This window comes from Falco peregrinus, chromosome 2 (assembly GCF_023634155.1).
Source record: "Falco peregrinus isolate bFalPer1 chromosome 2, bFalPer1.pri, whole genome shotgun sequence".
Classification (NCBI taxonomy): Eukaryota; Metazoa; Chordata; class Aves; order Falconiformes; family Falconidae; genus Falco; species Falco peregrinus.
The window spans coordinates 67,863,113-67,877,450 of NC_073722.1; the positions used below are offsets into that span (position 1 = coordinate 67,863,113).

Sequence of the window (14,338 nt, forward strand, 5' to 3'; positions counted from 1 at the left end):
TAATCAGATTATGCTTCATTTAGCTTGCAGCTCAGATTCTGTAGTTCAGTCTAGTCTATTCAGGACCAGCCTTGCTGTAAGGTGGATAAATATGCCTAATCAGGAAAATCACCATGGTTTTTCTGTAAGAAGGGGATACTGCTAATCTGCATCTTCAAAGATTCTCTGGTATCTGTTTCTACATGAAAACACATTAGGAAGAAAAGCTATTGGAATTAATTTATTCTCAAATTCTGTCATTATCAAATAGTTTCTAAGCATTTTAACAAACTTTTAGATTAAGTCTTTCCCAGACCAAGTTTTGGGAAAAAGAAAAATGTAACTTTAAGCTAGATCAATGAGAAAAGCTTGGCACCGGTCTTTCTCCTATCACTCTTCTCCATTACATTTCCCTTTGAGGATATATGTGAGCAGATTCACGCACGAGGAATGGATGAGCCTCATCTCTTCTCAGAGGTGACACTAGTCAGGGCTAAGATTTCTCTCAAGTGCATAGAGGCATAGAGGCCATTGCAAAAAAAAAGCACAAAACCGATTTCTTGGATAGTTTAAAGTTGTCCTTGCCTGGCTTGGGCTTTGATTCTAGTACAGCAGAGTTTTCTATTTCTCCCAGAGGGAAAAATAAAGGTTTCTCATCACACCTCTCCAGAATAGGAAACATCCAGCATGAGATTTTTTATCCCATAGGAAAGCAACTTTGCATTGTGTCCCACAGAAACATGGTGATCTGGCTCATTGGGCAATCTTTACAACAGCAAGTACGTGTAAATCTAATGCAACAAGGGACTTTCTGTCTCAGGCTATTTAATTTCTGATGTGGAGTATGCCTTGTCCAAAACAAACGGATGGCATGATGCTGGGACAGAAAGATGCTTGGACAGAAAGACTGTGTCTTTCGGCCAAGCAAAACATTGAGCCAGATCACACTGATATATGGGTACACAGTTGTCTGTGCCCCATATGGGGCACTGAAGCAGTCAGAGGATGTCCATATCTGCACTGAAATAAAAAGACCTGATCTCGGGAGGAAATTTCACCCTGGCCTAGATGAGGCAGCACCCACTTGAGTACCGCACAGGCAGCAGTGGCGTGTGAGCAGCAAGCCTGCCTCAGCCAGAGGCGCCTCAGTAACCGCCTGCCTAAAATGATAATCATATCCTAAGGGCTTGCAGCTTTACTTTGCTGGATGTCACCACGAGCAGGGGTGAGTAATGGCACTAGTGAACTAACAGCAGGGGGTAATGTTAAGCGCTGGAGCTGGCGCCGACGGCTCCCAGCGCCTCGTGGGCCTGCCAGCTGCTCCAAGGCATCCTGGGGTACCGCTCATACCACACTCAGGGAGCCCGTGCAATGCACCAAATAAGAGCATGTGGGTATTGTTTGTTTTCTTCTGTCAGATTATTCATTCCAAATACCATCTTGTCTTCTTATTACCAACAGATAGTCTGTGAGCAAGTCCTTGTTTCGAAAAGAGCAGTTGTTTTTCACAAGTCGTGATCATGAAGTACGTGCGGCTTGGGGAAATTTGTTTGCAAACCATCCATTGCAGCTATTAACTCTTTATCACGAAGAAATTATCACCTAGGGCTATGTAATCATGATTTCTTCTCCCTGACTAGAGCCCACAAAACTTCTTTTTAGAAAGAAGAAAGACAAGTTATGAAGAATAAATAGCTACAAATTTCTGGTATGCTTTCTTCAAAGTCTGAGTAATTATACCAAAATCCACAAAGCTTTTTGGATCCATGTTTTCAGGCAGTTCTGATTGCTTGAATACCTGGGAAGTAACAGGTAATAAAACTGCACAAATATGACTCCATAAGGAAACTCGATTTGTAGCACAAACCAGCCCTCTCAGTCTTATCTGAGAAGTGCCATAGTTGCACAAGTCTCTTTTTTCACCTCACGAGCCTTTGTATCTCATAAGGAGTCAGTATTCATGTGAATAAGTGCCAACCAGGGCGAACTATGTGTTTCTGCAGAGTCTGGTCCTGCTTTGAGAAGTTTCTCTATTTTGAGAAGTTTGTGGGGCACAGGAAACGTCTCATGAAGGTGGTGCACCGTGCTAAGGCCAAGATGAGAACCAAACGGGTTTGGAAGGCAAGAGGCAGCGGGGGAAGGAACAACACCCAACAGGCTGTCCGCCAGGTCACACGTGCAGTTCTCTGGGTGTCGATGCTTCCTGCTGTACAAACCAGGAGCCATGAAAATGGGTCAGCGAGTGTGGAACAGCGAAGAAGCAACTTGGTAAATAAGTAAATTAGCTAAAATTAAACCGACTGCACGCAACGGGGAGTTAGCGCACGCCGCTCCTTTGGAAGCCAGCCCTCGCACCGCGAACGTGGCGACCGTTGAGTTAGACACATTCGTCCTCCCAGCTCTATAAAAAGAGCGGGACGGCGGAGCGCACCCCGTGTTTCATGCCCGCACCGTGGGCACGGCGGCCCGATCACAGGCCGCTGTGCGTCACCCAGCGCGGCCGCCCGCAGCTCCCCCGCCCGGCCGGGCCGCCCCGCAGCCCCTCAAGCCGCCGGTACCTCAGGGGCGCGGACGAGCTCCCGCCCTCCCTTCCCGCCATTTGTTAGTCTAATGTCCCGCGCGCGGCGCATACGTTATGCAAAGAGCGCGGCCAGCCCGCCCCTCCCTCCGCCCAGGTGAATAAATTATGCTAATGAGGAGGGGGAGGCGGGCGGGGGCGGCGGCTCCGCGGCGCGGCTGGCAGCGGGGCAGCGCGGGGGCTGCCTGCCGCCTGCGGGCTTCCCGCCTGGCGCGGCGCGGCTGCTGGGCGCCGGCAGGCAGGTGTGGGGGCAGCAACAAGTCCGCCGGCGGCGGGGAGGAGAGCGGCAGGCGGCGGTGGGGGGGCGCTTCCCGCCCCGCGCCTGAAAACCTCTCTGACAAGTGGCAAAGGGCTAGCAGAGCACGCTGCTCCCTCCGAAGGGCGGGCGCAAGCTGCGGGGGCTCGCCCCGCACCCAGCCCTGCTGCCGGCTCCTGGCTCCTCGCCCCCCCCGCCCCGTCCCCCCCCACCCCTTCCCGCCCCTGCTGCGGGGCTGAGTCGCGACCCGCTGCCGGGCGGCGTGCGGTGCGGACCGCGGTGCGCGCCGCCGCTTCGCCTCGAAAGTGTGTGAGCCGGTTGCGGGCTTTTCTTCTGCTCCCCGCATTTTGAACAACGATATTCTTATTTTGCCTTTTTGTTATTTATTTTCCCGCACTTTATTGCTGTTATTTTTCTTGCCGCTGTTTGCGAACTAATCGCCTCCATGGGGGGCGGAGGGAAGGAAATCAAAGCTGCCGCAGCCGGAGGGTGCCGGAGCGCGCCGGGGGAGCGCCGCGGAGCCGCAGGACGGGATGGCAGCGGGGAGCCCGGCTGCGGCGGGGAGCGCTGCCCGCGGCGGGCCGGGCCGTGCGGCTCGGCGGTGGCCGCTCTCCTCTCGGCGCTGGCGGCCGCCTCCTGCGTCTACCTGGGAGTGCGGACCAGCGACCTCCAGGCCCGGGTCGCGGCCATCGAGGGCGCCCGAGGGGGCTTCTCCGCCGCCGCCCCGCTCCCGCCGCTGCCCGGCTTTTCCCTGGAGCAGCTGAACGCGATGATGCAGGAGAAAGTGGAGCGACTTCTCGCCCAGGTGTGCGGGACGGGGGTGGCCGCTCAGCCTGCCTGCCTGCCGGGGGTGGCGGGTGCGGGGCGGCGGGGGGCGGCCGGGGCAGCTCCGCGGCGGGGAGAAGCGGGGGGGCGGCCCGCAGCCCCGTTGTTGGGGCGGGCGGGGGTCCGCGCTCACGCTTTGCTCGTCCGCAACTTGCCGCCGTGCCCGAGCCTCAGTCCCTCTGATTCTGGATCGTGCGTGTTTAAAAAAAAAAATAAAAAAAAATATGCGGGGGTGGGGGGGCACTTGCGGCGGGGATGGCAGAGGGTGGGTGGCGTCGGGCTTGTTTTTGTTGTGGTGGGGGTGGAGAAGGCAGTGAGACACCTTGGGTCGAGGCCAAGCGGAGACGGCACGGCTGGTTGCGCAGCCCGTGGAATAGCGGTAACGCAGTCCGCGCCCGCGCTGGCTGTGCGGGGCTCGCTCGCCCAGCGCCCTCACGTCGCTTCTCTCGCCCACAGAAATCCTACGAGCACTTGGCAAAAATCCGAGTAGCGAGAGAAGCGCCTCCAGAGTGCAACTGCCCACCAGGTAACAGAGACAGCTTGGAAACCTCTTCTCTGAGGATTGTAGCTCTGGGGGTTTTGGTATCCCGATGTTTTGCCAAATGTAAGTCAGATCCATGGGATGCCTCTTCAATCACCAGTTGTACCCTGGGTGGAAAAGCCCAGAATTGTCTGTTTCCACTGTGGCACTGGATCTGAATTAACGGTGGTTAAAAACCCCGGTTAGGCTGGGTGATGCCAAACAGTAACGCTTAAGAAGTTCATGGTCTACCCTAGCAAGAAAAAATATATTGTGTCTTAAATGGGGTAGTACTGAATCAAGGCATTGTATGCCGAGCTTGGGAAGTAGAACAAAAGTTCCTAGCAAAAACATCGAACAACTTATCACACGGATTGAAATAGGTGGAGAGTCTGTCGCAAGTTAGCAGTAATATATACAGGCGTTTTTCAGTCTCATTTTTCTGTAGTCTTGGGTGAAAGCAGTTCCCCTAGGAAAGGACTGCAGGTTCATACCGAGGGTTCAAAACTGCATGTGTGTTTATGCCACCGGTGATGTTGCTTGACTGGAGATGGGGGTCCCTAATACTGGGGTCAGTTGTTCATACACACAATGTACGTGTGCAATGTTTCCTGTGTTTTCCATGCTGCTTTTTGACAGCTGATAACTGTCTATATTGTTTTATCTTTATAAACTTCTGCTTATACCCAAGTTCAAATGGCATCTTAAAAGTTAAGAAAATAATGTCAGTGTTTCACAGGGCAATGCAGGGATTCCAGCATCCTCTGTGTGTTGAAGCACACTAGCTGCACAGTATGCTTTACACATCCTGCCACTCTGGATGAAAAAAAATATCTCCTTTACAGGTGGAGTATTGACTGTCAACAAGACTTAAGGTGCTGGTATTTGACAGTAGGATGTGTGACAGTACTGTGTATATAAGGAAGGAGCTATTCTAGTTTCAGATTTAATTCCTGCCAAACTCATCAGTCTGAAAGGACTACGGAATCTCTGTGTTAAAACCGACTGCAGTGGTCGGTACAGTATTTTGCTGATGCTACAACTGAAAGTGGAGTGTTTACTGGCTGGTATAGGAGTTACCAGGGCTAGCATGAAAAGGGTAATATATATGACTAGGATTGTTTTAAGTGTGCATAGAATTACTTAATTCCCAGCTAGTTTTGGTAAGGAACATTGGCTTCCTACTGTACTACATATGATTTTTTTTCTTTTAAGGCTGACGTGCATACAGTGTTGATCTTTTTCTGTTGCTTAACTGCAATAAATGACACAATTCAAGTTCCTGCACTAAAAATGGGGGTTGTTTCTCAAGTTGTATGCAAAGATGTATCCTGTGAGCCCGAAAGGTTGAATTTGATGCCAAGCTCTTTTTCCTTGTTTGAATTAATCTGTTACAATGTTTTCACTTGCTGTTTTCATACTAAAGGTCGGTATCTACTTTTCCACAGTTGGTGTTACATGCTGCTTTACTTCCCCACTACCACTAGAGCTCCACATCATACCAATTTTTATCTGACCTTTTTTCTTAAGTAGTATGTTTTATGAAATAGATAAAGAGCAACAGAATATTTCTCACATGCATTGTAAAAGTCGTTGCTAGATGCAAGTCAAAGTGATCTGGGAAATATTTTCAAGGGGGCAAGATTTGTGAGATCAGGAAAACCTACATGAATCGTTACAAAATAAAAAAGAAAATTGCAGAGAGGACTAGTTGGTGTGGGAATTAGAAATGTGATATGGAGCTTTTCACCTCTTGGTAACTATTTCAGTTTGGAAGCAAGTTTTGTAGTGACTGAAAGATGTTGCCATGTGATAGCCTCATTTTGGACAGCTTAAAATGAGTTGATGCTCTCATGCTTGTTGCCAGTGGACAGGTGTCTACCTCAAAATGGCATCATCTTGGGAGCCTTGTCTGAGAGAACAAGGGCTGAGTGGCACCACCACCCGAGTGCAGCGCCTTCCTAACAGCAGGCTTAGGCAAAGCAGGAGGGGATAGAGCAAATAAATTGTTGTTTCTTTGTTTGGCTCACTTTGTTTGTTAGAATTCCTTTTTGACTGGACAGGATGGACTTTTATTTTCATCCTTAATGCTGCTATTACAAATCTGGACTACTGTGTTCAGAAAGATGCTTGGTTTAATAGGAAAAGCATTATGGAAACCTGGTGATTTTTCTGTTGCCTGCTATTTTTGAAGCCAAAGAGTACATTGCCTCTGCACTTTCTGACATGGCTCCCTTTTGCTGCTTTATTCTGCTCTGCGTTTCTTCCCTGGGTTTCTGTAATAATAAAATACATGTCTGTTAGAGGTGACTTTGGAAGGCCTTCATGGTACAGAGGTGATTTTTGAAACTTCCCTATGCTGTGAGAAAAGTCTGCTGCTAAATGGCCACCAAGGCAGTTTCCACCAACCTGCTCTTTGAAGAGGAATAAACATTATTTAAAAATATATTACATTGTTCTCTACCAAAAGAAGAGAGGGAAATTCAGTCTGCAGACAGGAGGTTGAGAATGTGGCCTTTGATTTAGGATTAAAGTTATGTGGCTGGTGTAGTTCTCATTAGCTTGGGATGTTCATCCTGTTGTGGCTCTCCATGGTAGGAACTTGTACATTTGAAGGAAAGTGGGTTGGAACGGCTTGGATACCAAAGGCAGCCAGATTCACAACTGCTTGTAGCTTGCAAAGCTGTCCACGTGTAGCTCCTTTAAATTCAACAGTATTCAGTGTTCTGCCTTGAACTTTGTCTGGAGTGAAGGGTGGTCACATTTCTCTTTAAAAACTTTGTTTTCACTAAATATGTTTTTTCTAATTATTATTATGATTATTTTCTAGTTATTATTTTCTATTTTATTACAAAAGAAACACGATGTGAGGAGATATTGGAGTTTTGATTTTAATTCTGCAGGACTAAAACCAGATACCAAAGATCTTGTAAATATTTTTAAAATGACAATAGCAGGCATTCTTTCTCTTAAAGCAGAGTAATAAAGTTTGAAAAGTAAATGCATGCTGACATTCCTCGTAAATTACCTCAGCTCCACCAAGAGTGCCAGCTTAAATCTCATGCTTGCAACTAGTGCTGCAGTCACTGCTGGCAGTTAGCCTTCTGCACATGGGACTGGGTGGCAGACTGAGTGGCTAAAATTATTTTAAGGCTAATAAATTAATTTTACTTTTCCAAATTTATCATTTATTGTAAATTAACTATTTTCTACGGTAAAAGATGAAAAAAAGAAAAGTAGGCGTGTAGGTAGTTATTTCATGCATTTCAATCTTCCTTTAAATAGCTGCAGGAGCATAATGAGCTTTTATGAGAAACAGTCAAGCACAGTGCTGGATACTTCTTATCAAGTGCCAAGAATTATACTGTTGTGGAAAGAGTAACATGCAGAAAGACAGGGATGCTACCAATTCAATAGAATTTTAAGAAATTCTTAGGTTTTCATAGATACTTCAGAATTTCCTCTTCCAGAAAACATTCCTGTGTATACCTGTGCCCTGTAGACCTAAACTAAAACAATGCTTGCATGTTTCAGTGAATTGATCCTTTGTATGTTGTAAGGGTCAAGTTCTGACACTTGCAGTCATGTGCGTGATGTCTCATTCTGTAAGGGGTCCTCAGAGCCCACTCCTGGAGTCCGATGATGTTGGCAGGAGTAAGAGTCAAGTCTATTAGTACAGAAAGTTCAAACTTGCTCAGCAGGAAAGCTAGCAGTGATTATGTGTGGGTCTACATGTCCCTGTTGGCCTGTTTAGGGAAACAATTACTTTTTTTCCATTTTCCTGCTTTTCTTTTGAGGAAGACCTTTATAGTGAATTTATTCCTTAAAAATTATATGCAAACAGTATTATATAGGTAGGAATGCCTATATGCTACACACTATTTCTGCGATGACAAAGTGTAGGTTACATAACATAGGAGACTTTTTTTATCTTGAATTGCTACATCACACTATGCATGGATGCTCACTATAGCTTGCATGTAAAATGATGAGGTTTGCAGGTTTGAGGGTTTTATTGTTTGTTTGGGGTTTTTTTCCCCTTCTTTTTCTCCCCAGAATGTTATCTGAACTTTGCTGATGGATAGCTGGGAAAGTTGACCAAACAAATTTACTTTTGTTTTTCTTTGTGCCACAGGCAATGTTTATTTCCTTGCTGTTTCTCTTGTAATTTTCCCATCAAGAAACCTGCTTTTTTCTTCCTCTTGTGTTCAGATACCTGTGACTTCAAACCTTTTCCAGGCGTGGACACTGTCATCATTCTTCTTTCTTAGCCAGCTATTTTGTGCTGGTTTTGTAATCATGTCATCTTGATTCTTTGTTCCAGTCTTCAAAAGCCTTATGGTTTGTCATTTGAAGTACCTCCTATTTCACTGTGTAATTTGCTGTGATCAGGTTATAAAGCTTGTTTCAGTGTTGTTGTGTGTATATAAACCTGTTCATTCAGGAGATCAAATGCCATAAGCCAAGGGTATTTTTTTTTGGGATGGAGAGTACCACTTGGTCTTATTCTGGTTATAGTCATTCTAGTGTGAAAACTGTGTTGTACAGCTAGTTCTTCCATAAAATAATGAGTCTGCTGCATGCATTTTTGGCAGCAGGATGGGTGACAAAAATCAATGTATTTTCTTAGCATCCCAGTACTGTTTTTGTTGTCTTAAGCACCTAATGCTCTTTTTGACATGCAGTGGAGGTACAATTTGGACACTCTTTCTTGTTTCCACATGTTCCATAAGGACTGTTTCCTGGTGCCTTTTGATGAGTGAGGCTGAAGGAATGGAGGTTAAATAAATCTGGGGGAGTAAAAGAATCCCAAAACAGGTATCAGCCGGGTATTATTTTTTTTTATTTTATTTATTATGACTACAGTAAAGCAGTTGTGTAAAGACTGTAGAGGTAAAGAAAAGAGGAGCTGACTTAAGTGTTCAGTGGTAGAGAGACTCAAAAGAAAATACAGATAGATACAGAAAGTATCCAAAGTGTTTTTCCCTGTTACTTAAAATTCCAGAGTCTGCTATCTGAACCTAGCTCCCAGCGCTACTTATTTCTGCCATGTCTGTATCATCTATTTGCTGAATGCGGTCCTCAGCTCTAATTTTGTAATTTTTCTGACAGGGCTTTGGGTTCTCCTTTCATACCTTCACTGGTTTAATATTTTTCATTTCAGTTCCTAGATAAAGATGTTTATTGATGTGCAGCAGCATGCAACCTTCTGGGTAGTCTGTTGTCTTGTTTGGATGACTGATTAGAGATACTGTTTTCTCCCCACAGAATAGCTAAATATATTTTATTGGCTAAGATGTGACCTTTTAATTCCCTTCCCTCTGGGTAAGGAGGTAGGGCGTGCAGCATGATGAATGAAACATAATGTAGCTCAAAGGAGAACTGATTGACAGCAGGCTGCACCAGGTTTTTATCTTTTGTAATATCATTGATGTCAGTGGTGGTGTAACAAAGGTTGATTTGACCACAGATGTGTTATTAACAAAATATTTCTCTATGACTTGGATTAAAATTCATTGAACTTGCACACTTTTGTCAAAAGGCACATTAAAAAGGTTTGACTAGCTGCACAAATGGTTCTTGGATTGAGATTAATATAAGAATTTACGTTCTTATATATGTTCTTAGATTTCCTTCCATGTGGCAGCTGTCCATCTTGAACTGCTGAAGTGTCAAAGCAGTTCAAGTACAGTGAGTCTTGCAGTGTGAGAAGTGGCTGCTAAGCCCCCTTCTGGAACAATGCCTCGCGTGTGTGTTCTTTTGTCTTTTTTTCTTTTTGTCTTTCTTAAATCATTAAATATATGCATCTCTTTCCTTAAAGAGTCTTTGAAGCTTGGGTAACTGAGTTCTGTTAGGCAATACTCCCCACCCCTTTCGTTAAAGGTTAGTGGGTTCTTGGGAATGTGTTGCCAGAAGAACAGCGCTGCCACACTGGCATTACAGCACTTGCTCTCCTGCTCAATCCCTTCTGAATTTACTGGCTGCAGCTTACTTGTCTATTTTCTGTATACACAGAGCAGTAAAAAAATCAGCTGGCTTTGAAAACAGCATGACTGACAGAAGCTGTCTTTATAGGGCCTTTTATGTTATCAGATAGAATCATATAATTAATATGTTCAAGCTACCAACCCTGTGAAACCATCAATCTTTAACACAGAACTTGAGCAACGTTCTTTCTTCAGGAATGTTCATCTACAAGGAGCAATTCTCCCCGTCATTGTTTCAGTTGATTTTCTAAGTCAGCTACAAAAAGGAAATCTGACTGCTTGCTTAGAACTATTAAGAAGATGTAAGAAAGCATAGAATAATACAGGCTGGAAGAAACATTTTTCACTCTATACAATTAAAGCTGCAGCTTGCAGTTAGATAATACACACAATAGTGAACACGATGCTGCAGGCTTGCTTTTTGGAAGCTTCTGGACTGTCATGTTTTTACTGATTAGACTTACTGCAAAGCAGTGCCTGCTTAGATTCATCTGCTAGGGTCTTTTCATGAAATTAAGTTAAGCAGAAAAAGCTGTTTGTGAGACCTTAATAAAAATAAATGTCAGGACAAATTTTCAGAACTGAGTGCCAAATTTGAAAGTGCAAGATTCATATGTACCTCTCATGTAAATACAGCTATGTTTTTCTCTGTTTAGACTTGATCTTCTGGGGTATCAACCCTGCCTGTATTTCTAAAGTTTGTCATCTCATTCATGCTTCTGGCCTCTGGAGCAAATGTATCTAGGCCATTATCAGATATTTCCTTCCATGTGGTTCACAACTGCAGTGTCTAGTCAGTCGTAGCTCAGCAAGTTGTAGGATCTGCTTTAAATTTGTGATTAAGTGCAGTAGCCTTGTGTAAATAGTGTCCTCAGCTAAAAATGTGCTGCTCTGCAAATAGGTGAATGCGTATGACAAGAAATTGCTAATGCATAATGTGCCAAAGCTAAAATAATCTACTATTTAAATATTTCCTTAGATTGTCTAGTTCTTAGCAGGCAAGCTACAATTTCCTTATTTGTAAATTAAACCACTTGTCCTATGCTTCGTATTCACAAAGAAAACCTTGTCATTGTTCTCTCCTTAAAACAGCTTTTAAAATATGTTGGAAGACAGTCTTGTCTGTGATGCAGCTATGAAACTTATCCTTTCTTCTCCTCCCCTGCTCTTCTGTCCAGGTTTTGGGTTTTTTTTTGGTGTGTGTGTTAAATTAAACTTGATTCTTGTTTATATGTGCAGATGTATTTTTACAGGAGCAGGCATTTACATGCAGTTGTAAATATTGCATGCGTGTTTGGGGAGAACTGTTTCTTCTTGAGCTTGGAAAGCTTTGAAACAGATGATGCTGCCTGGTGCGCTTTTTGAAGAAATATGAAGTTATACAATTGTGTAAATCTTTTTACTAGAAACATATGTTCTTGTAATTATCAAAGATACAATGACAGCACTTTGTAGGGCAAAGGAACAACAAATGGAATGAAGAAAGAGTGTAATAACAGAGGTGATAAAACCGGGATGTTACTTTTTCTTTTAGAACATTCTGAAAATTAATACAGTGATTTCAGAGACTTTAGCTTAGATGTGCTCGACCAAGAAGCAATGTGGCTTTTAAGCAGGAATAGTATATCCTACACTGTCTTAAAAATTAAGCAGGAAATTGCCAACTATGATGAAAATATAGTTTTCTTTAGAATATGTACAGATGAATTACCTGAGGAAATGGATGGAGGTCTATTAAAATCAGTACTTCTGGTTTAGTCTTTGTTAGGCATTATAATTGTCATCTTAGTTTTGGTTGTGCATGAGACTCATCTTGCAATTATTGTGTGTGGGCATGTATATCAGAAAATTAATGATTTGTGTATTTTTAAGTGCTTAGGAATTTAAATTTGGGTTTTTAGGAATAGGTCTTACAGAGATATATATTTTTTATTTTATTTTATTTTTTCTCATAGATATTTACCTCTGCTCGTATGTCTTGTTTGGGCTCACAATGGAGAGTGGATCACAAATTCAGGTTCTTGGAGAGGTTGACAAGGAGGCTGTACAGGGGATAATGATGGACATGAATCCCTCTAAGTAGCTTCGCCTACCTTTCTGTGGCTCTACTACAAGCTCAGCTGAAGTAGTGTTGAGGAGAAGGGTACCAAATGGTCTTTCTCTTTGATCTTTAATCCTCCTTTTAATGCAATATACTGTACTGTATAACATAGCAGTATGATGTTTTTGGTAGTCTTTCACACTCTGCTGTAACTTGGACACATAGTAGGCTGTCTGCCGAGTCACAGTGAAATAGCGTAGAATATAGCTTGCTATAGCAGGGAAAACCTGCATAAAGCCAGGTGGCTGATACACTGCTTCCCGCTGACCGAAGTAGCTGGTTTGTGCCATTTCCTGGTACTGCTTTGGTTTGATGGTACCTGGGAGGTGCTTCCCCTGAGCACTAAAGATTTGTGGGAGGGTAGTGTTTTATTTTCTCCTCTTTAAAAAAAAAAAAAAAAAAAAAAAGAGAGAGAGAGAAGGAGAAACGGAACCAGTTAGCTCATAAACTTTCGTTTTCTTACCCTTTTGAAGAGTTCTAGTACCCCTAGGAGTAAGGAGCTGTAGAGGATGAAAATAGCACGGGTGAAAGACTGTAGAAAATAAGTAGTTTTAAGGCCTTTACTGTTCTTTCATTTGCAGTTTATGCTGTCTTAAGAGGAAATCCACTTATTTTACTTTGCACTTGAGTATTTTTAATATCCCTTCTCTGAATATAACAGCACGGGGGAAAAAAGTCATACCACATGTATATGTTAAAAGTTTAGCTTATGAATGAGGTTCCTTCCATAAGTATAAACTCATTCTTAGCACTGAGGTTCCTTCCATAAGTATCAACTCATTCTTAGCACACTGTGCTTAAGATTATGTTGAAAAACTGTTACTGAAAAGATCTTTTCTAAATTGTGTGTGTGTGGGGGAAGGGACGGGGAACACAGAACGACTTTCAAAATCAGGGAAATATATTGAAAATTGGAGACGACAATCTTTTATCAGAGGTGTAGCTGCCATTGCAGCGATAGATTCGTGTATGTATATCTGAAAGTGGAACAGCACCCTGTAATTTGAAGGATGCTAAATGGAGTCTAAAAAGATACTTCTGTGACTAAGACCATGTACAGCCTGTAAGAGCAAGAGCATAGCCAGCTACAGACTAAGACCTGGCTTCTGCTCATAGTGCTAGTTGTGTTGCTAGGGAATGATGTAAGGTTTCTTAAATATCTGCTTCAGCTGGGTAATAGTAGGGTTTTCATTGAGGACTGTGGTGCTGAAAGTCAAAGTGTAGATATCTTAAGCTGAGGAGGTATTTCCTTCAGCTGCCACCTCTAATAATCTCATATTCTTATATGAGAACCAGCTGCTTGAAGGCACCCCTCCTCTTCTTTCCTGCCCTGTGCCCATACCCTCTGAGTAAGCTTCTGTTCCCTTGATGCCATTGGGCGAAGCCTTGATACCTGAGCATTGGGGTATGGCTGCAGGGGATTAAAAGGATAAACTCCACAGTCTGTGTATTAATATTCTCTTCTCCTGTCACAGAGTTTACATCTAGATAATGCCCAGTGCCTTCACTGTGGAAAAACACTGTGAAGTGTTGGCTGGAGAATCTCTGTGCTGTCAACCCTTCTGCTGCTTTTTATCAAATGTTCCTTTAATGTTTGTACCTCCACTGCTGTACTACTGGTTGCTGCCAGCTGAAGGTTGACAAATGCTGAGAAATTGTCACTTCACCTTGACATGGAGGTGATTAATATACTATTGATTTCATACCTTTCACCTCTCAGACAGGATAGCTGTCAAACTTCAGTAAAAAAATACTTCCTGACTTGTAATTTGGCCCTTGTACCAGGAGGTGTGCTCTGTGTAGACCAAAGTGGGGCCCTTGTTCAGGTGGCCCTTATGGCAGTGCTGAGCGTGAACTCTGCTGTTCTTTGTCCTCTGTCCTGGTGGATGCTTGATGGTTGTTTGTGTTGGTTAATAATACGCAGCTGAGGGAATGGCTTTATGTGGCACTTAAAAATGTGGTGGTATCTCAGAAACGGATCGTGGTGTTTGCTGTAGCTGTCTATGTGTTCTTATGAAAAAGTTGCAGTTTGGTAGGAATCATCTTATGTTTCCCAAGTGGCTCCTGGGAGTAGATGCACAGAATACTGATG

The 14,338-nt window shown here is 43.7% G+C and overlaps 1 protein-coding gene across 1 annotated transcript in view; it reads left to right on the top strand.

Annotated features, from left to right (window-relative positions):
* Positions 1-2,809: 2,809 nt before the first annotated feature.
* The window catches only part of COL25A1 (collagen type XXV alpha 1 chain), a 324,158-nt gene continuing 312,629 nt past the window's right edge, over positions 2,810-14,338 (top strand). The window contains exons 1-2 of the mRNA XM_055797890.1: positions 2,810-3,618; positions 4,095-4,164. Of these exons, the coding sequence (XP_055653865.1) occupies positions 3,259-3,618; positions 4,095-4,164 (430 nt within the window). The 5' untranslated portion in view covers positions 2,810-3,258. The remainder of the gene's footprint in view (positions 3,619-4,094; positions 4,165-14,338) is intronic.